A 27,493-nucleotide genomic window follows, 5' to 3' on the forward strand; every position below is an offset into this window, starting at 1 on the left:
CATTTCTCAGAAAAGAAACGACGGTAATTATGATCATCAATGAGTGTGTTTAACTGCTTGCCTCTTTCTCACCGAAAAAAAGAGAGGATAAAATAGCAATAAACGGTGGTTGCTTGCAGCAACATGGCTGCTATGACGTAAGAAGCATGACTAACTACGGGCCTAGCTTGATTATGGATTAACATTACACAATTCGACAGAGTTTTCAACATTCGCCTTCGTAACAGGATAGAACAAAATGTGGCTTCAAATTTTCCTTTTAAGTCTTGGGGTTGAATCTCATCTCAATGTTCATTGTAATCGAATCACCAAATTAGAAATAAATTAAGATTTAGTTAATTAACACGATCTTGCAATAAAGTGACATAAGATTCATTGGACGACAAATGAGTTATTTTTATTTTTATTGTTTCTTCCTTGGATCATTTTTACAAGAGATTTTTTTCAAGAGATAAATCATTTAACAAAAGTTATGTATATGATTAAAATAAAAAATATGAATTTTCGTTGAGCTATGTGTCTTCTAGAGAAAACATCGAAGGGAGTATGATGAAAAAATAAAAAGTAAACAAACTACATATAATAATTTGTGTATAACTTGTGTCAATAACAAAATTGTGTATAACTAATCCAACAAGTTTCTTCAAAGGGAATCTTGTTCCTCGATTTTTTCATGGTCTTATGGGTAAGTTTCGGAGCAATCTGATCAATTAATCTAAAAATTAGATTTTCGGCTGGGACATAGTGATAACAACTAACAATGACCTGAAACACTGGGGGTTATGATGGTTAGTATGATTCTTAAATTAGTTATCCCTCTCATAAACATACTTTGTCTTTGTGCTGATATAATTCATAGATTTTTGGCACAACAGGGTGTATAATTCGAAACAACAAACATTTTCGAATTTTATAATCCGAACGTCTTCTATACATGCTTCGAAGTATGGTGTATAAGGGGTAATCTAATTATAAAATTCAAAGCACTAATGTTTTCAGGTTTTATAATTTGAATTGATGAAAAATGCATCTTTCCGTCCAAAAATTGGGGAAAAACTCTTAGGATTTTATAGTCTGAAAATTTCAAAGGCATTTTTGGAATTTGATAGGATGCGTGAGAAAAGCATAGGTGGGAAAAGTAATAGTCTATTAATTTGATAAAAAGTACCGGGTACCCATTAGTGAAAATGACAAGCCCGGCCCATTAAGTAGTGCAGTCTTCTCGAACACTCACTCAACAAAAGTCAAAGAACAAAAATCTGTATTTGACTGGAAATGGAAATAAAAAAGAATTGAAAAGGGAGGGAAATCAAACCCCCCGTAGAATCATAAACCCTAATCAATCAATCAATCAATATAACACTTCTTCACTTCTGACATGCATCAACATAATCATTTTCATTCCATTTTCCTTCTTCACACTTCATTCTTGTATCAATTTTCTTCATTTTCATTCTCTGTGTAATCAACACCTAAGGAGTAACCTTTGAACCCGCATAGTTACTAAACTTCTATGGCGAGTTTGCTTCGTACCAATTCCTTACTCACACGCTCTCTATTCGCCGCTCAGGTACGCTTTCTTCCCCTACTGATTTTGTTTTTGCAGTTGCACAGTGATCACGATCATACTAATTTATCTTTCTGTGTGTGCAGGGTGTTAAACTAGGACTATCTTCCACTTCTCAGATTTTGCACTTTTCATCCAAAGGTTCGTTTTAACTCTGTTACTTTTTGATGAACTTGATTTTGTTCAATGGGTTTGATGAAAATTTATTTTAAGTGATGTGATTTATCTTTAGATGTTTTTGATCTTAAAGCAAGTCTAATGTAAAACTTGGTGTGCATTTTTCAACGTAATGCCAAAGCTACTTTATTATCTATGACTTATAGTCAAACTAGAGTTTGGAAGCAAAATTAATTTTGTAACCAAACATGTTTTTTATTTTTTTATTTTATTATAATTACATTTGAAAGAAGTCAAAATGAACTCCGATACTTTCGTGAATTTGTTTAATCCAAAGGTGCTACATCAAGCACAGATGACACCGAGTCTCTACTATTGTTATTGCGACACCTATCTCTTTTCCTTTCGTTAGGAATCCTACTGTGACCATAGTAGATAAGAAATAATGGGATGGATAGAAGGATTGGGGAGGATTGCATGGGAAGAATCAAGTTAGGATAGAAAATTCAGCTTGGGAAACTATTTAAACCTCGTGCCTGTGCAGCAGGATGGGAGGGAAATCAGGATTGGGGTTGGTTAGATGGTTCGGAAGGAGAGGTAGTAACAAAATGTAGGAAGAAGAGAAATAGAGGAGGAAAAAGTAAGTCTGCAAAAGCTGTGCAAGAACTAGAGCCTATACAAGTCAACTGTGTCTGAAAAAATTGTGAAAAATGATGGAAAAGGAAAGAAAACGTTCCTAGAAGGAAAATGAATCAGTTAATTTTACAGTACAGACCAGAGTTACCTTTCTATTTTGACAATTTGGAAACTGTAGCATAAAGTAAGGTAATTCTCTAGCAATGATTTTCTTTTACAGAAAGAGTTTTAACCAGTTTGTTTCTCTACATCTGCTGTTAAATTAGTAATTTAGTAGCAAATATATAGTAATGTTGTAGTGTTTCGGATCATTCCGCTCCAGTTCTCTACGACCTTTCAGTTTTTCTTGGTGGTTATACTGATTTGAAATTCGCACAATAACAACATTTTCATTTCTACATATCTTAAGGTAGAAGGCGCTCTAAATCTGATGGAAGTGACTCAGGTGAAGAGAACATGTCCAAGAAAGATTTGGCCCTTAACCAAGCTCTTGATCAAATCACTTCTGCATTTGGAAAAGGATCGATCATGTGGCTTGGTCGCTCTGACACACCCAAAGATGTACCAGTTGTGTCTACCGGTTCTTTTGCTCTTGATATAGCACTAGGATGTGGTGGACTTCCAAAGGTATCCTTAGATCATTCTTAAAGAAGTTTCTTGCTCATTTATTACAAGTGTTAACAAACGTTGAATCTTTCTGAACATGTTAAATTTGTTATTGTTGATAAGACAATCTTTTATATTTGTCTCCAATGTAATTGTTTTATTTTCATATTAATTTATCTGTTTCCTTTGGAAAAAATGATGAGATCCAGTATCAGTTTTTCCAAGTTATTTTTATTGGTTAACATTAATGGTTGATCGTTTCAGTTGACAGTTTTTTTCACAAACAATATTTTCTAGGTATTAGACATTGCTTGCTTTTCAGTTTTTTTTAGATAACTGGAGATTCTACTCGATGTTCAATTCTGCAATATATATTTAAGATGATTATAATATTTAACTTTTTGTGTTTGTAGGGGCGTGTTGTGGAAATATATGGTCCAGAGGCTTCTGGGAAAACAACTCTTGCATTACATGTGATTGCAGAGGCACAGAAGCAAGGAGGTTACCTATTCATACTTTTTTCAATTGACAATAACTTGTATTGCTTTTTGGTTTTCATGTAGAATTATAACTAGAATTATGACTTTTATAGATGTTAGGCATTTGATGATTACGGTTATTCAGAATTTCGTAATGAATGTATCGCTCAGGGTTGATTGAATCCCCAATTCTTTTCTTGCTTGGTTGCGATAACACTGTGGATGAACTTCTTAATGAATGTCTCACTCAGTGTCTAAGAATTCATGTTTGACTAATATTATTATTCAGAATTTGAATATTATCTCCATTTCAATGTTGTGCCAATAATTTGAGCCGCTAGACTACTTACTGGCAGATTTCTAATTGTAAGTAGGGCTGTGTTCTGTTTTCCAGGCTATTGTGTCTTTGTTGATGCTGAGCATGCCCTTGATAAGACACTTGCCGAGTCTATTGGTGTGAATACTCAGAACTTGCTTCTTTCACAACCAGATTGTGGTGAACAGGCACTTAGTCTCGTGGATACCTTAATCCGTAGTGGTTCAATTGATGTCATTGTTGTTGATAGTGTAAGTATGGAGGTCTTTTCTAATAAATTCATCGTCTGTCATTTTATCTTGTTAATGATGACATTGTCACTGTATTAATATCCTTACATGTTGTAGGATTCAATAAACCAGGGTGTGAAATTGGCACAATTTCACCAACTTGAAAATTATTTTAGCAGATCACCAATTCACTATTAAATCATACCTAGATATTTAAAATACTCATCAAATAAAAGTTATGTATTTAAGTAATATTTTTATTTAAGCATGTATCGATGGATGAATATATCTAATCATTGCTTGTATTGATGCTCATAATCTGGAGGTATAAATAGAGAATGAGATCTTTGTGGGAACTGAACTATTTTTCTTGTTTAGAATGTTTGCATTTTTAGCATAGATGTTGGGTCAAGTTGTAGCAGTTCTTCTATATATTTTTTTTAAACATTAATCTCTATAATTTGTATTTTGTCATTAAATCTTGTTTCATAGGTGCGATGATATTATAAGTTTTAGGTATTTCTGCTAAATTTTTGCAGTCTTTTCACTGATAGGTGGCTGCTCTTGTTCCTAAAGGTGAGCTTGATGGTGAGATGGGCGATGCTCACATGGCAATGCAGGCTAGGTTGATGAGCCAGGCACTTCGAAAATTGAGCCACTCCTTGTCACTTTCTCAAAGTATATTGATTTTTATAAACCAGGTAACAGCTAAAATTGTATATTACACTGTTGTCAATCTTCCACTTGAAATTGTTCTGCTGATCTACTTCCCTGAATGTTGTTGTTTAGCTTCAAATTGCCCTCTTGGTAAATGTAAAATTCAAGACATGGCGTTACTTGTAAGCCTATGATTAGATACCAAAAGATACAAGGGATGAAAACTTCTTTAGTATTTCTCCTTTAAAATTATGAAAAATGATTTTAAAAACAACAAACATAATAGTTAGGGTTCTTTGCTAGTTTGAGTATCAGAGCCATAAACTGTAAAACTGATATGGTAGAATGTTTGTTATAAACTTTTGTTTTCTAGATTATTTGAACTGATTAGATAGTGTATTTCCTCTGATGGCCATTTGCCATGCATTGGTTGGTCATGTAGCAGCAAACCTATTTTTTGAACTTATTTTAAGTTGTGTTTGCTCTGCAGGGCCTAACTTTGATTAGGCATTTTTTAAATCGTTGTTTGAAGCCAATAAATGTAAATGACTTGCACGATGTTATAATCGTCTGTTGCTTGTATATTCTCTTGCTTGTATGCATATCTATTTTCTTTTAGGTAGAAGTACTTCTGTTCAAATTACCAGGGGGGTGCACTTATCTATCTCTTAATAATGAAAACTCTTTTGTATATTTCTTCAGGTAAGGTCAAAGATTTCTACTTTTGGGGGATTTGGTGGGCCCACTGAAGTTACTTGTGGTGGTAATGCGTTGAAATTCTATGCCTCTGTGCGGCTTAATATTAAGAGAATAGGGTTTATCAAGAAGGGTGAAGAGGTAGTCATCTGTCAGTTCTTCCGTTTTCATGCTTTCTGCTTTAATATTGGCATACCTGTTTAATTTGAACATTATTATTTCAGAAAACCATAAATACTTAAACACAGTCTGCTAGAACCAGTGATGTGCTGTTCTACACTTGGTTTTATTTTATCTCTATATACCAAGTTGCTTCATCTCGTGTATACCTTGTGGACAAATGAGTGGTGTTCAATGTTCATGTTAACTTGTTAAGTTTTTCGACCATGTGATATCTTCTTTTAATATAATAGGGTCCAGAGTTTTGGCGTGAATAAGAGTAATAAACTCAGAAGCTTGCTGCAATCTTAATAATTTAACTGTTCTGATCCCTGCATTATAAAACAGCTGAATATAAATCAATTAAAGTCGCTTGCTTGTTGTACAATTTTTTTATGATTGACTATTAAACACTCCATGGTAAGTAGCTATTTGTATTTAGGATGGTGCATAGATATAACTAGAAAAAGAGACAATGTATCATAATTAATCACTTGAGACCAATCCTGTAACTTTTGGGAGAAGCTTTTCCCGTGAATTATTGTAGCAAAACTGGTTGCTTGACGGATACTGGTTTGAAGAATTGTTATTTTAATCTCGATATTCGTTTTTTTTGACGCAGGTTGTAGGAAGCCAGGTTCTTGTCAAGGTCGTGAAGAACAAGCTTGCCCCTCCTTTTAAAACTGCCGAGTTTGAGCTTCAATTTGGCAAGGGTATATGTAGAGAAGCTGAGATTATAAAGTTGAGCTTAAAATACAAATTCATCACAAAGGCCGGTTCTATGTATTACTATAACGAACATAATTTCCGCGGTGTGGATGCTCTCAAGAGTTTCCTAGCTGAGAATTATAGTGCTTTAGAAGAACTAGAAATGAAGATTAGGGAGAAGCTTCTAAAACCTGAGACAGACAAGTTACCAGAGTCAGATGGAGATGTTACGGAAGAAATTGCTACCCTTGATTCTTCTACTGACGAAGAAGCCATAGCTGTTGTAGAAGCATGAATTTTTGAATGAACTTAAATATATGCTGTAGCTTGATGAATTTGCCATAAAATGGTTCGGTCAAAAGAAGGTCCGAAGAAGCAACACACATGCCCTGAGGTTGGACTCTGATCACTAAATTTGGTTACTCTAAGTTGAAGGTGTATTTCAAAAAGGTAAAGTGCGGAGTTATAACTGTTGATGGAAAAAATAACAATTGAGATTGTGATAAATATATTTACATGCATGAAGGTTATTTAGCTGTAATCTGATCTGAGTTTTCATTTAACAGTTATTATTTGTATTTTACTTTTTTAAGTACACCTTTCAGTTTAGAAGGGTCAACCCATTTGATAATTCTTGCTTGTGGTTAGATTGTTCAAGTCAGGAATTAAAATTTTGGTTCATTTTATGTTGGCATGTGGCACATGTAAGGTGACAGGATAATTTACTAATTAGTCAGGAAGCAAGGTCATTACTCCAGAGTTGGGTCGTCACCAATTACTTGTAAAGATTTTGCTATGCAATTTTGTATTGTGATGAATATGTATCTCATCTGGGACCAGAATTTACACGGAAATGATGATTAATTATGTTTGTGAAAGCGAGTTCAATAGTTTGAAAGTTGAAATTTGCACAGGGAACCTTTCTATAGATGTATCTTTTATACTTTATTTTTATCTCTAAAAGAAATTTAATAATAAATTTGATATATTCATTTATTTACACCTAAAATCCAAGGTTGAATTTGGATGTCTTTTTATTTTATTTAAAATCCATTTTGATCTTTGATGTCAATTCTCCATTTAGAAAAATTGAAATGATAATCCAAAGCGCACATCATCATGTTCTACTTTGACGAAATTGGGTTAAAGATTCTATGAAAGAAAAAATATCTTGAAAACACGCTATTTTTATCAATGTAATAATTAGAATTACTACAGTACATTTTTTTTATACAAAATTATTTTTTTTAGTTTTTTAATCAAATCTCTTAGGACGCTTATTAACATTCTCATACACTTTAATCCATTTTTTATTCTTAAAAAAAAATTAAAATTCTCATACACTTATTAACATTTAAGAAAATATCAAGAGTCTGGATTCAATTATGTCAACTACAAAAATAGTTCTTAATTAATCTATAATTGACCCCACAAAAATCAACATAGTTTATCCACTTAAGTTCATTCCATTAAAGATGCTCTTAAACAGATTTTGTGTTGTTTCACGTTTCATTATGCTCAATTTTGTTGATTTTAAAATATTCAAAGATAGTTTTAAAGAAATAAAAAATTGTGCCCACTTTTTTTTTCTCTCCATATTTTCGAGCCAAGAATTATAATCCTTTTTAATCGACCTTAACCAAAATAAATTAAATTGAATTACTACGGATGAATTGGTTGGTGATGTGTAAAGATAACACAAGACAAAAATATGTGCTCTCTATAATTTGCAACTCGTTGTTTCTGAATATGGGTATCTTTGTAGTACAAAATGCTCCCTCACTTCCACTTTTATCAAATTCATCATCACTTTCTATAACTCCTTCGTTGTTTCAATATCACCAGGTTCATTTTTCTAATCTTCCTAATCACAAACCAATAACCAGAACAAGAATCAGAAGCACCCTTAACTTCAACATGTCTCTCTCTTCAGAAAAACCAGGTGATGTATAATTTGTGTTTTTATTTCATAAACAGACTCATTAGTTCAATTCTGAAGAAAATAATAACTACCTTTTTCAGGTTTTGAGCAAAAGAGAGTCATAATACCCAATAAGCATGGTGAAAAATTAGTGGGTATATTGCAAGATTCTGGAACTAAGGAGATTGTAATCTTGTGCCATGGCTTTCGCTCCTCAAAAGTTTGTTTCTTTCATACGTTCACCTTTTAATGGCTTTGTATTTGTACCCAATTTCATTGATTATGTTTTCTTATCTTCAGGAATCCAAATCCATAGTGAACATTGCTGCTGCATTGGAAAAAGCTGGAATCAGTTCTTTCCGCTTTGACTTTTCTGGAAATGGGTACTTAACTAAACACTTATCATATAAATGCTTGCTTATATACAAGCTATTTTTATTTATATAATAAGAAAAAAAAAAACTAAATTCAAACTGATTTTTTTAGAAACTAAATTTAAGTATTTTCATAAGTCATCAAGGAGAGTTTGTAGAAATAAGCCGAAAACAACTTATTGTCTAAATCCTGATTGGAATTGCAAAAACCCACGATTTTGTGATTTCACTCACCCCTACCGATCCGGATTGTGAATAGAATCCTGAGTTGAGTGCAATCCTTGCAAAATCGCATGAAAATGTGAAATCAACGTCAAATGGTGCTATTCCATACGATTCTAACAACCCTGGCTTTGAGTGGTTTATGTTGAAGCTTTCTGAGGAGGTTGTTTTGTGTTTTAAAATTTGAGACTTTGAGTCGTTTATGTTTAAGATTTGAGACTTTGTGTCTTTTATGTTTAAGATTTGTGACTTGGTTATTTTATGTTTGTTTAAGATTTGAAGCTTTGAGCAGTTTATATATAATATATTTTTAGTATTATTTTTATTTAGGTAGGATCCTTCAATCCTGGTTGCGATTCTATGTTTTACGATCTTGCTATCCTCTTTCGATCCTACAAAGTTAATTGAGTAGGAATCTTCGATCTTGGTTGCGATCTTATGTTTTACGATCTTGCTATCCCATTTTGATCTGATGCAAGGTCTCAATTCAAACAACCTTAAGCTATTTCCATAAGCTCTCCCAAACAATTTCACATGTGCTTATGCCAGTAGATGGACTCAAATAAGTCAATCCAAACAATAAACGTGTCATAATTAAGATTGTACTTGCAGAGTACAATATTGTAACTAGGGTTTGGTCTAAGAGTCTGATCATCTGAGAATGATCCCAAGAGAGGTATTTATAAACTGCTGATGGGCCTGCTTTCCCGTGACTTAAGCCCCAAGTCAAGTGCTTTTTGGGTTTTTAGGTCTTTCTAGGCGGTTTCTAGAAGCTTACTGAAGGCGGCGCCCTCAGAGGGTGCGCCCTTTCCTTAAAGGTCCTTCTGGAGTACCTTTTGAGCCCTTTTCGAGGGTCTTAAGGCCCTTAAGAATATTATGACGGTCCACAGCCCCCCAAGCACGAGTCTTGGGACAAGGCGAAGTGGTGAATTCAGCGAAGGCCGTCCACCATAAGGCCGTGTCTTTTTAACTAGCATTCTATGGAGGTCTTCAAGGTTGCCAAGATACGTAAGGTCTGGAAGAGACATCTTTGATAGTCCCAAGATATTATAACATAAAACCGCCATCAAGTTTGTGGATATAGGGTGAGCGTTGAGTCTCATTCATGCTCTCCATTGGGTTCATGAATTGCAACTAGAACGAGTGAATATTGCTTTTGACTTGAAAAAAAGGGTTGATTATTTTCACAAGGGTAGGAGCGATGCCACAAAATTTGGTGATGTATTGTCTGAATGTAAACGTCTTTTTGTTTTATATTCCGAAAATTCTCGTGTTTAGTTTAATAGGAGACAAGCGAATGATGTAGCTCATGCTCTTGCAAGCGTACCCACATCTATAGCTAGCTCCAATATTTTCATTGATGTACCTACATGCATCAACCACTTGATTTTGAATGAAATGCTACATGCATCCTTTAGTATAAAAAAATATATTATAGCATATAAGTTGGGTGGTAGTTTCTCCATTTTACGGTGTTAATTTTTGTGCACTAAATTTCTGTTATCTGGTCTTGATCATTTGTCTTGCTTCACTCTGTTTTGTCTTAATATGGCTGTTTTTTCTTTTTCTTTTACGGTGTGTTTGTTACGCGAGAAATTGGGACGAGAGAGAAAGCAACGAGAGAGAATGCAAAGAAAGTGGTAACTGTTCACGTTTGGCATGTCAAAGAAGTATTGAAGAGAGAATAAATATTACTGGGTCCCACATGTTTTTTTCTTCTCTCCAAAGTAGCGAAGAAAGTGGAGAGAGGACCCTTTAACTTTGGTTTTTCCAATATTGTCCTTCTGCTTGTGTAGTTTTTGTTTCCAGGCTTTAGCATCACGTACCCACCACGTGATTAAGATATAAATTTTAATAACTAAATCAATAGTTAACTAAATTATTTAAAATAGTTAGAATTCAAATATGGCCTACAAATAAATAAAAGTTAAGTCAAAAGATTTCATATTAAAATTAAAATAGCTAATAAAAATTTATTTTGAAGGAATTTTTTTAAATCAAGGTTATTTTTGTACTTTTATTAACAATCAACACTTCTCTCTTCTTTATTTCTCTTCTCTTTCTCTTATACCAAACACTACATCAAATCTATTCTATTTCTCACCTTTTTCTCTCTTCTCATACTCTCTCTTACTTATTTCTCTCTTCACAACTTCTCTTAACCAAACAAACCATTAGGGAAAGTGATGGTTCGTTTCAGTATGGCAACTACTGGAGAGAGGCTGAGGACTTGCATGCTGTAACTCAACATTTCCTAGAATCAAACCGTTCGGTGACTGCAATTCTTGGGCACAGTAAAGGTAAATTGACTTGTTCTTTGAATATGCAAGTATTCCTGCCAACAAGACAAGTTTGAGACAGATATTTAAAGACTGCATTTTGGATTTAAGTGCTGATTTTGTAATCATTCATCAAATATGCTCCATTATTGCATTATATATAGTATTATGAGAATTGTCCTTGTCAAAATAATTTCCGGTATGTTGGGCTGTAAAGATAAGAAATATTAAATGATGCAGTACGAAGAGGGTTTTGTTTCATCTAATATGTACTTAGTAATTGGCTGAGTCTTGTAGCCTAACTTAGTCAATATTGAAATAGAAGGAAAATCTCGGTTATATTTTTGAGCTGCTTGGCAAAAACCTGCTACAAGGGAACTTGGTCAATCATATAGTAGTGTCAAGAACTAGTATTACTATTATTCAAACATATATGTATTCATTAGTTGTCCGTTATATTTTATAACTTGGTATTTCATTTCGGAATAGGCAAGATTGATAAAATTTCCTATGCTCTTGCATTATGTGGATGACTGGGTGGCTATGTTCTTTTTATTTGTACTTGGGGAAATCTGACTTATTAATGCAATACAGCTTTTGATAAATTTTCTCAAATTGCTTTTCAGTATCATGTTTTGTAAATTTGAATGAATAATTAAACTATTATTAGGTGTATCTGTATCTTGATGTAGGTGGTGGCGTGGTGCTTCTATATGCTTCAAAATATCATGACATCAAAGCAGTCGTCAATGTCTCTGGACGCTATGATCTGAAGGATGGAGTTGAAGAACGCCTTGGAAAAGATTATATGGAAAGAATTAAGGAGGATGGTTTCATTGACGTGAAGAGGCCAGGTAACCTATCTTTTAGTCACACACAAGTTTCAATTCGTCTTAGCGTGGGGGCATGTTATAGTAGGTAGTTAACAAATTATGTCTCTCATGATTACTTGTTTCCCTCCTTTTTTAACTTATTGTTGAAGCGTATTTGCTCCGAGACCATGGCTTGTTTTTCTTTCACATGCTCTAAAATTTAAAATCTGGGATTACTCTATCCTATAAGCTATAGTTCTTACCGCAATACTCTAATTTTGTCAAATTACATTCTATTAAATGATCTGGCACTTGACATGGCATTCTCAGTTTCTGTCTGTCAACGCAAGCACAGTTATTTTATTATTATATGATCATTACTGTTGCAGGAAGTTCTGAGTACCCTGTGACTTTGGAACCACCATAGATGATCTGCCACATGAGGCATGACATGACATTCTCAGTTTATGTCTGTCAACATAAACACACCTACTTTTTTTTGGCTCTAAAGAGTCTAGAGGTGAAACTCACACACACTAAGCGTTGAGAAGTGGGGAATTGCGGGCTCGAACCCGCATCACAGCATATCAAATGCCCCTGCAGCCTTTTACCATCTGAACTATACTTACAGGACTAAGCACACTTGCAGGAAGTTCCGACTACCGTGTGACTCTGGAAAGTTTGCTGGATCGCCTAAATACAAATATGCATGAAGCATGCCTTCAGATTGATAAAGAATGCAGGTGAGAGAAAATTATTGTCTCTTCTTTGTTAATTCACACTTGTCTCTTTTCGCAACCCTTTTTTGTAGAGAAAGTATATATGCAGAATTTATGAAGGTCTTCTAAAAATCTTTATAACACAGAAGCAACTAAAGTTACGAAAGTTTCATTATTTTTAAACTATACATAAAGGACCAATGGTTTTTATTTGTTCAAAGATACATACATAACTTCTATTTTAAGAGTTCCATGTTTGTTCTATGAAAATTAAAAAGAAGGAAATAACATTTTATTTGCACTAATGTTCGACTTCTATTAAGGATGTTGGGAGAAGGAATGAGGAGAAATAAAGGGGAAAGGGAGAAAAGGGAAGAAAATGAGGGTTTAAATAATGATTTTCCTTCCATTTGTCTGGGTATTGAAAATCTTCAAAAATTTGGGAAATTCTGTACGTTCATAAAATTGAATAAGGTTGGGTTTGGTAGAATCATAAGAAAATCCGTCATTTCTCCCCTTCATGTATAAAATGCCTAATCACTTTTGATATTTTAAATTAAGATTATTAATTTAATCTCAATTTTGGTTTACTCCCTAGTCAAGTGGATGATATCACTAGTATATGATACTTTAACTATGCATAGAAGTGTTAATCTCAAATCATGTAACATATGACAGGGTCCTTACAGTTCACGGTTCTTCAGACACCGTTATATCTGTTGGAGATGCATCTAAGTTTGCCCAGATTTTACCAAACCACACATTACATATCATAGAAGGAGCTGATCATCCCTACACTAATCACCAAGATGAGCTAGCTTCGTTAGTTGTTAACTTCATAAAAGAAACCATACACCAAGATAGGGATACTTAGGTAAGTGTCTTTGTTAGCAGTATATGAGCTTATTTTTGTTTGAGACATCCATTTTTCTAATGATATATGTCTTGCAGTTCTTAGTCAATTGAAGTTACTACCGACAACATATTCTCTCAAAGATACGGCATTGTTCAACATTTTTTAGCTCTTCTATTTTTTGCTCATTAAATTAGTGAATCTTGCTTTTATAGGCAAGAATTCAACGGCAGAACAATATTGTACTGTGTTATTTGCCCCTGATATGATGTACCGTGTTATTTTGACATTATTGATTATGAGCTGAGGGTTCTCAAAACCACAACTTTCAAAACGATTTTCCTTAAAGTGCTTATTTTCAAGTTTTCTCAATGCCACAACTTGTTCCACCACCGCAACGTCGTTTGGCTGTTGTTAGTCCATTTTTCTCACTCTGTTGGTCAAAATGATCTTATGTTTATAGATAGTAAAATTAAATAGAGTGAAGTTAATTGAATTTTCAAATCCAGAAAACCTTTGTCCCGCTGCAATGGCGTTAATTGTATGTGTTTTCTCAATTGAAGTTAAAATTAAGGATACATATTAGGAGTACATTTAAATAGAGGTGTGGCCTAATTGCAACACAAATAATTAAGAATCAATAGAAAACAATGTTTATGCTGTCAAAAATAAAAAAATAAATAAAACGATGTTTATAGTGACAAATCATACTTAAAATTACGGGTTAAAAGAGGTTTCAATAAATTTTCTTCCTTATTATGGCTAATTGGATTAATGAAAAAGAATGAGATGGAGCTTAATAGTGAGACAAAGTCTAATTTCATTCGTTTGTGAGAAATGATCTATAACTTCTTTGCAATTATATTGGCCCTATCAATAATAAGATTGTAAGATTTTTTGCATAGAATGGGTTAGACACACCGGAAAACAAGCCTTATCTACCTTTAAATCCGTTAGAAATTGATACCGAACATAGAAATATAAAAGAAACAACTCATCTGATTAATTAAGAAATCACAGCCAGTCACACTGAAATAAAAAAAATATCACGGTTGATACCAAACAAAGTTCAACACATGACCAAGAAATAAAATCATCCTCGATTAAACCTATGTTCTATTTTCCGTTTTGTGGATGAAATGAATGATCCCCTCTCCTGGCTTTGTTATTGATGATTTATGCTTAATGTATATCCACTTGGTGATAATAACATATAGGTGAATGTTATTATGTTAACATGGAGCACTATTAGGTTTGTCCATGGTTGATCAACCCACTATTGACGATTATATCAAGTAGGACCTCTGAATCTGTTACACAATTTTTTATTTTGTAAACACTGGTTGGTTCTAGTTCAGGTTCAGGCTAAGCAAAAGATTATATGGAAAGGAAGTTTAAGAAGAGATAAACAAATCCTTGCATTTTAAGTAAATTGAGTCCTTGAGATAGTTATATAGAACTAGTACAAAGACAGTAAAATAACTATTTAGGATGGATTCCTCGAGGAAACTTGATGTGCAAGATTGGAAACTGAAAAAAATTTCACATCATGTTGCAGAGGATATGGAGGAGTAAGTGAAAAATGAAAGCCAGATTGAAAGATAATATCTAATAGTTAAGGGAAAGTTAAGGGATATCTAATAGTTAGAGGTTTTGTAGATGAATGATCCTCTCTCAATCATTGTTATATATTGATGCTTTAAGTCCAATACTCGCAACATAAAAATATTATTTTTTGGATAAATAAAGTATCCTTGCTTTAACCAACCAAAGGAAGGAAGATGTTAAAGAGCAATTTGACCATGAATAAAAATAGCTAGGAATTTTGAAAAGATGTTACCCACTCTCTTGTCGTTTCCACCTTATTGATTTTGGCATTTTCTTCTGTTTTTTTTTAATAAAAAAATAATTATATTTCGAAGATTAATAACATGAATACAAGGCAAGCGAGCAACAAACAAGTTGCGCGTCAAAACCAATCTTCGTAAACACAACATTTATAAACCTAAGAGATGATATTGTTGTACATGACCCTTTGAACTATATGTAGAAGGTCATTAACCTCTTATGTCAGGAAGCCAAAAATGTCAAAAAACATGTTGATTTACTAAAACACACATTACATTATCATTGGAATAGCTGATCGTTCCTACACTAATCACCAATATGAGCTAGCTTAGTTAGTTGTCAACATAAAAGAAACCATGTACACCAATATAGGGATACTTAGGTAAGTGTCTTTGTTAGCATTATATGAGCTTATTTTTGTTTGACACATCCATTTTTCTAATGATATCATTGTTACATGTCTTGTAGTTCCGAGTCAATTGAAGTTGCTACCGATCGACGACATATTTTCTCACAGATATGGCATTGTTCAACATTTTTAGCTCTTCCATGTCCCTTCAATTTTTGGCATTAGTCCAGCCATTGCTATGTTCTTTATATTAAACATTTTTATTTGGCTCTCACTTTTCAGAATAGCGACATTCCTGTAAAATGAAAAATAAGAATAGCACTTAACCTCCATATATTATGTTATGAAATTAAAATGATTAAAATTTAATGTTGTTGATTTGCAAATGGTTTATGACAGGTAAGTTGATTATTATGAAGATTCTATAAGAGAATTCAATTTCTTTTATTCTTACACACATATTATAAATAAACTACACAAAAATATACACGCATATTAAAAATATTCATACCGATCGTGAAGCTTCGACAGCAAAGATTACTAAAATAAAAGTAAAGCACAACCGTTATATAGATCATTTTACAACTATAAACACAACTCTAAATAAGAACAACAAACAAAGGAAAAAACTCACTAGATTAATTAGGAAAATCACACTCGTTGAAAAAACAAACAAAAGACAAAATAGATGACCAAGGAGATAAAGCCATCATCAATGATAGCATGCATGAGAGTGCTTTTCCCTGATAATAGAGATTGCAAAGTTAGCAGAGATTAAAGGAGCATACAAATATAACATTACTATAGATGCATACAAATATTAAAAGAATTCAATTGATTTTTTCAAGTATACAAAGAAAAGTAAAACCCACTTCGACAATATTTGAACCAGACAAGTTGACATTCCTCCACAGCCAGAGTATAAATCTAGCAACTTTAGCTCTGGTTTTTTCTTTTCATCACTAGTATCAGTGTTTGCACTTTTAGAGTCAACCTCAGATCTTCCATTCACTTCATTTTCAGTAGAAATTTTTGACAAAATTTCACTACTTTTTACGAGTAGAACAAATTTACTATAATGAGAAGTTTAAAATTGAAAATAAATAAATAAATACTGGTACTAAAAGTCCAAAGATAAAATTCAACCTGATGGTAATTTAACAAATGTGGAGTAAGGTAAAAGATAGAGTGAGTCGCAGTAATAATCGCAAGGAGAAATTACTTCCTTCATAGCATCAAAATCCACCTGCAATTAAATTTAATTATTAGTTTTTTTTGGTGAATAAATTTAATTATTAGTTACTAAACTAGAGAAATACAACAATTAATAATAATAATAAGGTTCAATTACTTTGTCAAAAAAATAAAATAATAAGGTTCAATTACTTTCGATATTGTTTAACTATTTTAATATATATATATATATATATATATATATGGTAAATTCTAGGGTACACTCAAAAATTTGAGTGTACCGGTACACCAAATCATCAAATTCATATTAAAACGAGTTGTTTTTTCGAAGAAAAAGAATTTTTTTCTATCATTACCAATTACAATAATTAGATCTTAGTTACTGAAAGTGTCGACGAAATAAAATTTTACATTTTTTGAATTTTTGTTACATATAACAAAGAATATTTATTATTTTTTATGAGAAAATGTTAAAAATTTAATATGATTCTTATAAACAATGAAATGATATTTATTCTTATAAAATGATGTCTTATAAAATATAAATATTGATAAATAACTCTTTATTTCATAAAATAATTGTTAAATTGAAAATATTTGAAGCAAGAGTACCGGTACACCTCAATTTGTGAGGTGTACCGTAGAAGTTCCCTATATATATATATATATATATATATATATATATATATATATATATCTTTAAACAAAATAATTGCAAGTGATAGCTTATATAAGATGGCGTGGGTCTCCTCTAACTTAACCAAGATCATGAGATCAACCTTAGACATGCAGTATTGTTAAAACTCTCGCCGCACATTTGCATGTCGAGGATAATTGATTCACAGGTATAAAATGTTTCAGGGAATGTAAAATTTTTAAGAAAAAGGTAGAAATAAAGTTCAATATTATAATGTTAATCAAACATCTTTTCTAGGTATGTTTGCTTCAAATTTACCAAATTTATTCTTAGAAATAACAACCCTTGGAATATAAAGATGTGAATTTTATTTCAAGCGAATTAGAAAAAATATGTTTGGTTAATATTATGATATTCTCATAACTTTGAAAATAGGGATTATATATAATAGGTAGTTTTACATGTGAATTTATTCATGTCTTCTTGGGAACTTTTTTTTTTCCCCACCCTTTTCTTTGGAAAAAATGTTCTATATCCAGAAATAAAATTTAATAAACTTGCAACAAACATATATATATTTTTATCATTTTATTATCAGGAATCTAAGAATACATGCCTTCAATGAAATTCACATATTTATAAGTTTTTTTTTTTTTTTTGAAAAACGCATCCTTACAATTTTAAATATTTAGGTATGCCTCGATAATTTGTGATTAGGTTTTTGTACTACTTTATAATTACATAATAAAAAATTATTCAAACATCAAGGATGTAATTAATTTAATTCACAACTTTTTACGGTACTACAAATTATGGACAAACTCAAAGTTTCACTTACAAATATTTTAGTTTACTTACTTATTCAATATTACTAAATAATTCAGATAACACTAGCAGAATTTAATCCTAAGAAAAATAATTACATAGAAAACCTTAAAGAATGCAACAAAATAAAAAGATTACTTGCCATAACTTGAGCTCTAATCCAGATTGCACCATAGTTTATGACATTACAAAGCTTTATGCCTTTAGTTTGTGCTTTAGCAATACAAACTACTAGTTAGCACCACGTAAATCAAAAACTTCACAGTCATTGCTATGTTCTTTATATCAAATTTTTTTACTTGGATCTCACTTTCCAGAATAGCGACATTCCTGTTAAATAAAATAAAAAATTATAATAGCACTTGACGAAATAAAAATGATTTAATGTTGTTGATTTGCGAAAGGTTTACGATAGGTAAGTTGATTAATACGAGGATTCTATTAGTGAATTCAGTGCCGCTGATTTTTACAGGCATATTAAAAAATGACAAATTCTACGGTACATCCAACATTTTAAGTGTATCGGTACACCAAACATTAAATTAATAGTAATTAAATTGATTGTTTTTTGAAGAAAAAATAATTATTTTCTATCATTGACAATTATAATAATTAAATCTTATTTACCAAAAGCGTCGGTGAAATAAAATTTACTTTTTTTGAATTTTTATTGCTCATAATGAAGAATATTGATTATTTTTTATGAGAAAATGTTAAAAATTTATAATTCATATAAACAATGAAATGATATTTTTTTTTTCTCATGAGATGGTGTTTTCTAAAATATAAATAATAACAAATAACAACTTATTTCATAAAATGATCATTAATTTAAAATTTTATGAAACAAGAGTATTGGTACATCAATTTGTAAGGTGTAGCGTAGAAGCTCCCAACAAAAGAAGTAGCGCAATAGTTAGCCTTTTTTTTGGAGAAGTGGAGTGTCAGGTATTCGAACCCGACCACCGCATATAATATACAATATCCTAACAACTGAGCTAAACTCATAGAAATAATAGTTAGCCTAACTATAGAGAGCCTTTCACAACTATAAACACAACTCTAAATAGATGGCCAAAAAATAAAGCTATCATCAATGATAGCATGAGGGAGCTTTTCCCTGGTAATAGAGATTGCAAAGTTAGCAGAGATTAAAAGAACATATAAAAATAACATTAATATTGATACAAGAGATTACAGGGAAAAAAATAATTATTTGATGCAACAAAAACCTCTTTCTATGTTTATATTTTTCGGTGGAGAGTGATGGAAGAGGAGTGTGACTGAGGCTGGAGTCGTAGTTGATGTGAGGTAGGAGTACTGCGGCGGAGTGAGGGATAGACAGAGCACGAGGGAGATGATGTGTTAATATGTTAGGGTTTGAGTGTTAGAAGAACTGAGGACGTGTTTGAGGATGTGGTTTGCCGTGGAAGATGAAAGTGAACATTTTACTTTGACTATTACTTTTTCCACCTATGTATTTCCTCGCGCGTCCTATTTTTTTCTTCTTCCAATTTTACCCCTGATCTGAATTTCGTTTTCCGGATAGTATTGTTAGAATTTTGCAGATGTTTCCGGATTTGAAAATCCGGAATAATGTTTTACCAGAAGTTTTGCAATTTTAATCTTCAAAATTCGTAAAATAAAATGCAAATAAAATAAAAAACAGAAATAAAAAGACACAAACATAAAAACAACTCATTTTATTAATATATGAACAATACATTACAATAATTTTCAAGTTTGTAAGCTTATTACATAAGATTCTAAATCTATTTCTAATCTCCTATGAGCCTAATTCTAATCTCCTAAGAGCCTAACCACTGGTATGTGACGGGACATACAAGTAGCTTGCCTATTGGAGGAAAACCGGAGGAGGAGGGAAGAGGAGGACAGGAAGAAGAAAACAATGCCCCTGAGGGAGGTGAGGGGGTGCTCAAACTTACGCCCAGGCAGGCCAAGCTAAGAACCACACTGAATCACATGACCATCAGATGAACCGCGCTTCGTTGCAGCGCGGTTCCATCATCATTGACCGTTCATACAAACCCTGAAAGTTTTTAACAAGACCCTTATCTATGAAAGGCCAACGATGAAAAACCATGGTTGTACAAGGAATAAGAGGAGGAGAGGGTGAGAGAGGATGGTGTGAGAAATGGTGGGGTTCAGAAGGCTATTTATAGGGAGGGGTGGGTCAAAAACGGTTGGGAGGCCATAAATGCAGTCAAAAACGCGTTTTACCACGTTTTTTTGACTTGACCACCGACAAAAACGTGTGGTGCAGACCACCGACCATGACTAATGCATTCCGGAATATAAAATCCGGAATGCACATCTGTTTTCCGAAATATATTTTCCGGATTAATGCGATAATGGTGAACGAGAGAAAAGTTGACACTTCCTATAGGGCTAAGGGCGTTTCGGAATGTAAATTCCGGAAAGATTCAGAGCCATTAATGTGGGTTTGGACGGTTACAACAACCACTAACACGTTTTCATTGACTGTATTAATGACCTAAGACTTGTTTTAGGCTATAAATAGGCTTCCATCTTCAACAAATACCCTCATTCTTCACTTCACCTCTTTTCTTACATTTTCTTCAAATGTTTTCTAGTTTTTTAGGGGTGTCGATGGTGTCATGATTATCGTTGACCGTTCATAGGAACCCTGCAATTGCAATGCATTGCAGCTTGTGTGGGGTTCATATAACGGTCAACAGAGACCCTTGACATCAAAGAAAGACATAAAAAATTACATAACATATGGTCCGGATTTCTGTTTCCGGAAACACTAACAATCTGGTCCGGATTACGTAATCCGGACCAGGGGTATTTTAGTAAATTTTGCAGGGCACGCGAGAAGGCAGCAGGGTAGGAAAAGTAATAGTCTTTTATTTTATATCTAAATGTTATTGACTTGTCGGGCCAATTTGGGTAGTAGTTAACTTGGACAAACATAAACAATCATTTTCATGATTGCTGAATAGACCCCTCAAATTGTTCATATTTTGTTTTAAAAAAAATGATCGGAGGTTACAATCCGATCGAAGTGTTTGCACATTTACACCCAAAAAAGTTGAAGAGTAAGAGACATATTAAGCAACAATCAATTAATTTTATGTTTGGGAGTTCAACCATTTTTTCTTCTTTGGATCATACTTGTATACAAGGTCGCGAGTCTACATAGACTAAAAAAAAATATGTAGATTCTATTAAACTCGACTTAAAGACTCGTATGAGTCTATAGAAAATTAAAATTGACTTTAAAAAATATACAGGTGACAGATAAATGACATATATTTACAATAGAACACCAGTTAATATAAAAATTAAAATTTCAAACTCCATAACAAACTTTTTAACAAAAAAAACTCATAGAGCAAAGAAAGTAGAAACATAAGTAGATAACGTCCTAGTTTTTTCCTAGTTAACTACTATATATACAACAACAAAAAAATCATAAGACATATTATGTCAATGTCTTCAAGCATGCAAAGTTCCTATGAAATCTTGTTCATCATCAAAATCATCACCTTCGTCATCATCACCATCATCTTGACCATCGTCATCAAACTTAACCTCAGACAAAACACTTTATTCATAATTAGTTGTGAGAGAGTGAGAGTTTTGTTTTTAAATTGAGAGTGAGATCGAAAAAGAAAAGAGGATTCTAAGTTTTTTTTCTCCTTTCAAATTTTGTTTAGTTTGAACTTTTTTGGTTTTTTTCTCAAAAAACCTCGTGGGTTCATAAATTCGTCATAGTCTCACGAGTCTATGTGAGTCTACGCGAGTCTACCATAAGAATGTTTCTATGCGCGACCCCGTTCATTTTTGCCTTCTAAACTAGTATGAGTCTACTCGTGATTTTGATATCCACGCTTGTATCTATTTGAATCCCATAGTACACCTAATACCTTGTGGTGTGTTTATCTTTAATAAATTATTTCTTTGCTTCTAAGAAAAAACTTTTTAGTGAAAAGTCAAATTGATGTCTAAATTATCACTCTTTAATTTAATTCTTAAAGTATTAAAATGAACTAAAGAATTTCACAAACAAACTATAAAAATAGTAAATATATCAATATAATTATTCAGCTGAATAGAATAGGTATTGAAATATGTATCCGTGTGATGATGAAGGTACCTTTGCGTTGGCTCAAACTATCCCGCTCTCTCATGTGTATTCTGTTCCTGTGGGAGAAACCTTGGGTTTATTCCACGCCTTACAATGGTTAAGTGACATGCAGTTTGACGACGTCGATGTCGTCTTGGATTCAAAGATTACTATAGACGCCTTCCATCATCGTTAGGTTGATGTTACAGAATTTGGACACGTAATTTCAGCATTCCAGAGTCTTTTCAACACACACTTCTCAAACTCTAAGGTCGAGTTCAACAGGCGACAAGTAAATGAGGTAGCTTACACCCTTGCTAGGGTTGCCGCATTAACCGCTAGTCCCATTATTTATTATCGTGTACCTTATTGTATAAACTCTCTTATTATTAATGAAATGTTATAAGCATACTCATTTTCTTTTAAAAAAAAAAAGAGTAAAACTTAATTTGGTCCCACCTAAATTAAAATTAGACATAATCGAACTTGAGACCTCGAGGAGGAAAACACTCCCTTATCCACAATACATGCATATCAGTTTAATATTATTTTTAGTGCAAACAGACTCAATTATATGAAATTTTTTCTGAACATTTATTTCTTTTGACCCGTTTTGCATTTTCATCCTCTGGAAATCCAATAATACTTGAAAATGGCCGAAGCTGTACAAAACCCTTGTGAGTTATTTCTTTTGAAATTTGATTTATTATGTCATATATCTGTAAACTATGAAACTGATCACCTTATATGCTGAAAAACGCTTCCAATTGGGTTATATATTGACTGAGTGCTTTTAAGTTGTTCATAGGATCCATATATATATTTAGAAGAGATTGATGCTATAATTTTATTTGCTAGTTATCTGGATTAAAATACTAGTTAAAATAGCAGATTCTAGTAGAAAGTATGTTATTTGAGTAGTTCAACACTGAGTCCGTTTGAATTGACTTATTTGAGCTTATATACCGGTAGCATGATGGCTTATAAGACTGTTTGAGAGACCTTATGAAAACAACTTATTACATGTTCATAAACTATTTCAGCTTATTTTCGTAAGCTCTTATGGAAATAGCTGGTGGCTTATATGAAAACAGATTGACTTTATTTGATCTTTTTCATATTAGTTAAACTGTCAATCTGTTTTCATATTAGTTACATCAGCTAAAAGCGTTTAATTAAGTTGTTTATGAAAATAGAGCCTTTATGTTCAAAGGTTTTGGGTGGTTTTAAACTCTTCAAACCCTATTGTTTACATATTGAACAAGAAAAAAAAGTCAATAAATGGACATCAAAACAACTTGAGCATCTCTAATTACAAAGTCCAATATGGGTTCTTAACTCTCTTTTAGTAGGCACTACAATGTCTTATAGGATTTTAAGAACTCATACTAGTCTTCACTTCAATGGTATAACATAATTTGGACTCCTAACTTAGTTTCAGTAGGAAAATGGTTCTTACATATAACATTAACATCCGCTGCTTCCAATGGTCACACATGAGAAACCTTCGTCGGAGATGGTCTTAGCCGTAGGATGTTGTAAGAACACACCATCTTACATACACAAATTGATGTGCTGCTAAACCTCATTTGTTTGATATATTCTCCTTCCTAGTTATCCGTATGTATTAGATAATTACAATTTAGCATTATGAATGATCAATTAATTTAAAAAAAAAAGGACCTAAATTGTTGAATTACTTTCTCAGCCATCCAACAGCAAAAAATCATAATACCCAACAAGTATGGAAATAAACTAGTAGGCATATTACATGAAGCTGGAACCAAAGAGATTGTTGTTCTATGCCACGGTCTTCGAGCCTCCAAGGTTAGTTTCTCTGATTTTATGGATTATGAACTCAACATTTCTATGTTATCTGATCCCATTCATAGATAAATACATTGATTCAATATTTCTCATTGATTGATTATGTTTTCCAATATCTAGGAAGACAATATCATGACACAACTTGCTGCTGCTCTAGAGAATGCAGGAATTAGTTCTTTCCGCTTTGACTTCACTGGAAATGGGTATGATTTTTTCTCCCCGAAAAAACACATCGTTAAACAATAACTACTATATATTTTATGCAAAACTCGATTTCTATTTGATAAGGGAATGCAGACACATACTTTTCTTCTTTGTATATTTAACAAAGTAATTATTTTCCTTTCACAATAGAAAATTTACAACAAATGGGGTGGGATCTCTTGTCCTGATGACAGAGGTCAGGGTTTCATCCATTTACGAAACTTATGCTATCTAATCTCATCCACTAGTATTGTTTAATTGCTTCGTTTTGATTTAACTTTTGAGTTTTTCTTCCAGGGAAAGTGAAGGTTCATTTGAATTTGGCAACTATTGGAGGGAGGTTGATGATATACATTCTGTAGCTCAACACTTTCATGAAGCAAACCGTAGAGTTATGGCAATTATTGGGCACAGTAAAGGTTTGTCGTGTTACAGATACTTGCTGTTTCCAGATACTTGCTGATTCTTCAACCATACGTTTTAGTCCATAATTTTGAATAAAAAAAACTTCACTTATCTAATGAGCTGATCAGCTAAATTACGAATATATGAAACTTTTATCTTTCATCTGCCTATCATCCTGCAAATAGTTTTAATGATGATGCGTGCCAATATATAGGATTTATGTGAAATTTATCGTTTGTTTTAAAGTGAAGTCTATTTGAAGTCTATGAATCGATATCTTTTGGAGGAGAATAAATACTCCCCCCCGTCCCTAGTTGAGTGTCACATTAACAAAAGAAAAATTATATAGTATTTCTAAATAAATGCCTTTTTACATTTTCAATGTAACATTGGTTATTTAAAACCAATTCTCCCCAAATTTACATCACGCACATCACTCCAAGTTCATTATATTTCACTATTTCACTATGCATATATGTTAATAGTTAACATCCAACTTTTAAAAAGGATAATTCTGTAAAATTGTTATACTTTCATTTATTTACAACTTTTCTTAATCTTTGTGAAATAACCTAAAATGACATTCAATATGACTAGTCAAAGAAGATCTTCATATTTATGCTAGATCTTAACATCATTTCTTCATTTTGAAATACTTTAAGAAGATCTTCTATTAATTTATGATTTTTGGGATTCATTATAAAATGGGAAGCAGAGATTTCAAGCATGTATAGGACTAGTCAAAGAATTCTGTCATGTTCTTATGTTTCCTAGGAAGTGTGTAGGCATGTTAAATTTGGTCTGAATTGTTTCTGTATCTTGAGGCAGGAGCTAATGTGGTGCTTCTTTATGCTTCAAAGTATCATGATATTAAAACAGTTGCCAACCTCTCTGGTCGCTATGATCTAAAGGCAGGCCTTAAAGATCGCCTTGGAAAAAACTTTATGAAGAAAATCAGGAAGGAAGGGTTCATTGAGTTGAAGACCAAGTCAGGTAACCGTGCGTTTAATCAGCCATGCGTTCAAATACATAAATTGGAGTAGAAGAATGTATTTGAGAAATGCTTTCAAGAAATTCAGGATCCATATATGTTATAACTTGTTGTGTCTCTACTTTGAACTTGTTATTTATTGAATGCCTTTACTGAAATCAGCAAGTCCAAAACCTTGCCTTGATTTGTTTTACTCTATATTTTTGTTCTAAGGCTACGAAACTATTTTCTTAAAAAATGTGGAGCTCCTTTTTTTGTTTAATCTTTTGATCCAATGCTCCAACAACATCATTCTTAGCATCTTACTTCACGGCACCTTTTTTTTTTTATAGCGAAACAGCAAATACACGAGAAGGTGTAATTTTGTTTACAACAAAAAAAAATGTAATTTATATTACTTGTTTTCAGTTTTTGAGGGCATTGCATCAATCTTCTTTTGTAGGAAGTGTTGATTATTGCATAACCGAGGAAAGCTTGAAGGATCGATTAAGCATAGATATGCACGAAGCATGCCTGCAGATTGACAAAGAATGCAGGTGAGGGAAAAATTGTCTGATACTTTGCCTCTCCTTTACAGTTTCACCCTTTCATCTTCATTACAAGAGTTTCATTGCAAAAATCTGTACAGTGGGATCAGTGAACGGTGAAGGTTCTTGGCTACAGCAATGACAGATGACATTTTACCTCTATAAATCTATTTTGTTCTTTTAAAATTTAAATCATAAGAATTTCAAGTGTTCTCATTCAAAAACATGCTTCTGCAAAGTTTTAAAACAAAACAAAATCCTTATCAATTGATCATGTCAGAACTTTTTATTATGGAATATGAATTTTAAAAGGGTAAGAATTTTGGGAGTCTAAAGAACTTGTCATAATATGTTGTAGTATATCTTATTTTGATTTATTCTCTTATTTTTGTTTTTCATGAGATGATTTTTTCTCTTATTATTTAGTGAAGAAGATAATGTTTATATCTAAATTGATGCTAGGCTCGTGCTTTTAAAAATATAAGATGCTACGTTTGTCTATATGTAAGATGCTACAACATGAATTATGATAATTTTTTTAATGTAAGTTGATATTTTATTAATGAAGTTATGGCATTTCCATAACACATGGACATATAATACAGTCTCATAATACATAACAGGTTCTTTACTGTTCATGGTGATGCGGACACAATAATTCCCGTTGGAGACGCACTTGAGTTCGCCAAGATCCTACCGAATCACAAGTTACATATCGTAGAAGGAGCTGACCATGTATACACTGAGCATTTAGCTGAGTTAGCTTCAATTGTGGCAAATTTTATGAAGGAAACTTTTGCAAAGGGACAAGTTTAAGGCTAGTTAGTTATCTATCTACTTTTGCCTGCATATTAAGTTTTTGTTGTAGTATTGAAAATTACTACAAGAATTTCCTAAATTAAAATGGTGATTGTTGTTCATCTTGCTGTCTTGAGTCCACTAAAATTTGAAAGAGTTACAAGTGACAAACTTCTTGTTTCCTGCAGCAGGTCTAATGAACCTGCCCATTATGCTATATTGCTTGGTGGTTCATTTCAGAACTCTGCTTTGAGAGTGCTTTCCACTTTGTTCCCATTATGCCTTTTGATCTACCAATTTTCTTTTCATTTTACGCATTATCTAGCCAATGTATATTTAGTCTCCTAATACTATTCATTCGATGTAATCATGAAAGCATTTGTGTTTGTTTATTTGATCGACCTACATCAGATTAATCCCTCC

General features: G+C 32.6%; 3 protein-coding genes across 4 annotated transcripts; all 3 read left to right on the top strand.

The window, feature by feature from the left end:
- Positions 1 to 1,235: 1,235 nt before the first annotated feature.
- LOC25494222 (DNA repair protein recA homolog 3, mitochondrial) lies at positions 1,236 to 7,049 on the top strand. Of its 2 annotated transcripts, XM_013603020.3 has the most exons (8): positions 1,236 to 1,570; positions 1,654 to 1,708; positions 2,730 to 2,947; positions 3,340 to 3,427; positions 3,800 to 3,972; positions 4,506 to 4,652; positions 5,311 to 5,445; positions 6,086 to 7,049. In XM_013603020.3, the coding sequence occupies exons 1-8, from the start codon at positions 1,514 to 1,516 to the stop codon at positions 6,464 to 6,466; spliced, it is 1,254 nt and encodes a 417-aa protein (XP_013458474.1). In that variant the 5' UTR covers positions 1,236 to 1,513; the 3' UTR covers positions 6,467 to 7,049. The 2 variants fall into 2 exon arrangements, with proteins under 2 accessions (XP_013458474.1, XP_039688955.1); XM_039833021.1 differs by lacking the exons at positions 1,236 to 1,570; positions 1,654 to 1,708 and adding an exon at positions 1,980 to 2,509.
- Positions 7,050 to 7,882: 833 nt separating this feature from the next.
- On the top strand, positions 7,883 to 13,699 carry LOC25494223 (uncharacterized). The gene is made up of 8 exons (XM_024782180.2): positions 7,883 to 8,113; positions 8,194 to 8,312; positions 8,393 to 8,475; positions 10,867 to 10,988; positions 11,660 to 11,821; positions 12,429 to 12,522; positions 13,177 to 13,372; positions 13,450 to 13,699. Exons 1-7 carry the CDS (start codon positions 7,921 to 7,923, stop codon positions 13,370 to 13,372), a joined length of 969 nt encoding a protein of 322 aa, XP_024637948.1. The 5' UTR covers positions 7,883 to 7,920; the 3' UTR covers positions 13,450 to 13,699.
- Positions 13,700 to 22,856: 9,157 nt separating this feature from the next.
- On the top strand, positions 22,857 to 27,462 carry LOC25494225 (uncharacterized). The gene is made up of 7 exons (XM_039833143.1): positions 22,857 to 22,995; positions 24,027 to 24,145; positions 24,266 to 24,348; positions 24,647 to 24,768; positions 25,583 to 25,747; positions 26,188 to 26,281; positions 26,896 to 27,462. The coding sequence occupies exons 1-7, from the start codon at positions 22,971 to 22,973 to the stop codon at positions 27,086 to 27,088; spliced, it is 801 nt and encodes a 266-aa protein (XP_039689077.1). The 5' UTR covers positions 22,857 to 22,970; the 3' UTR covers positions 27,089 to 27,462.
- The last annotated feature ends 31 nt before the right edge of the window (positions 27,463 to 27,493 follow it).

Source organism: Medicago truncatula, chromosome 4 (assembly GCF_003473485.1).
Source record: "Medicago truncatula cultivar Jemalong A17 chromosome 4, MtrunA17r5.0-ANR, whole genome shotgun sequence".
In the NCBI taxonomy this organism is placed as follows: Eukaryota; Viridiplantae; Streptophyta; class Magnoliopsida; order Fabales; family Fabaceae; genus Medicago; species Medicago truncatula.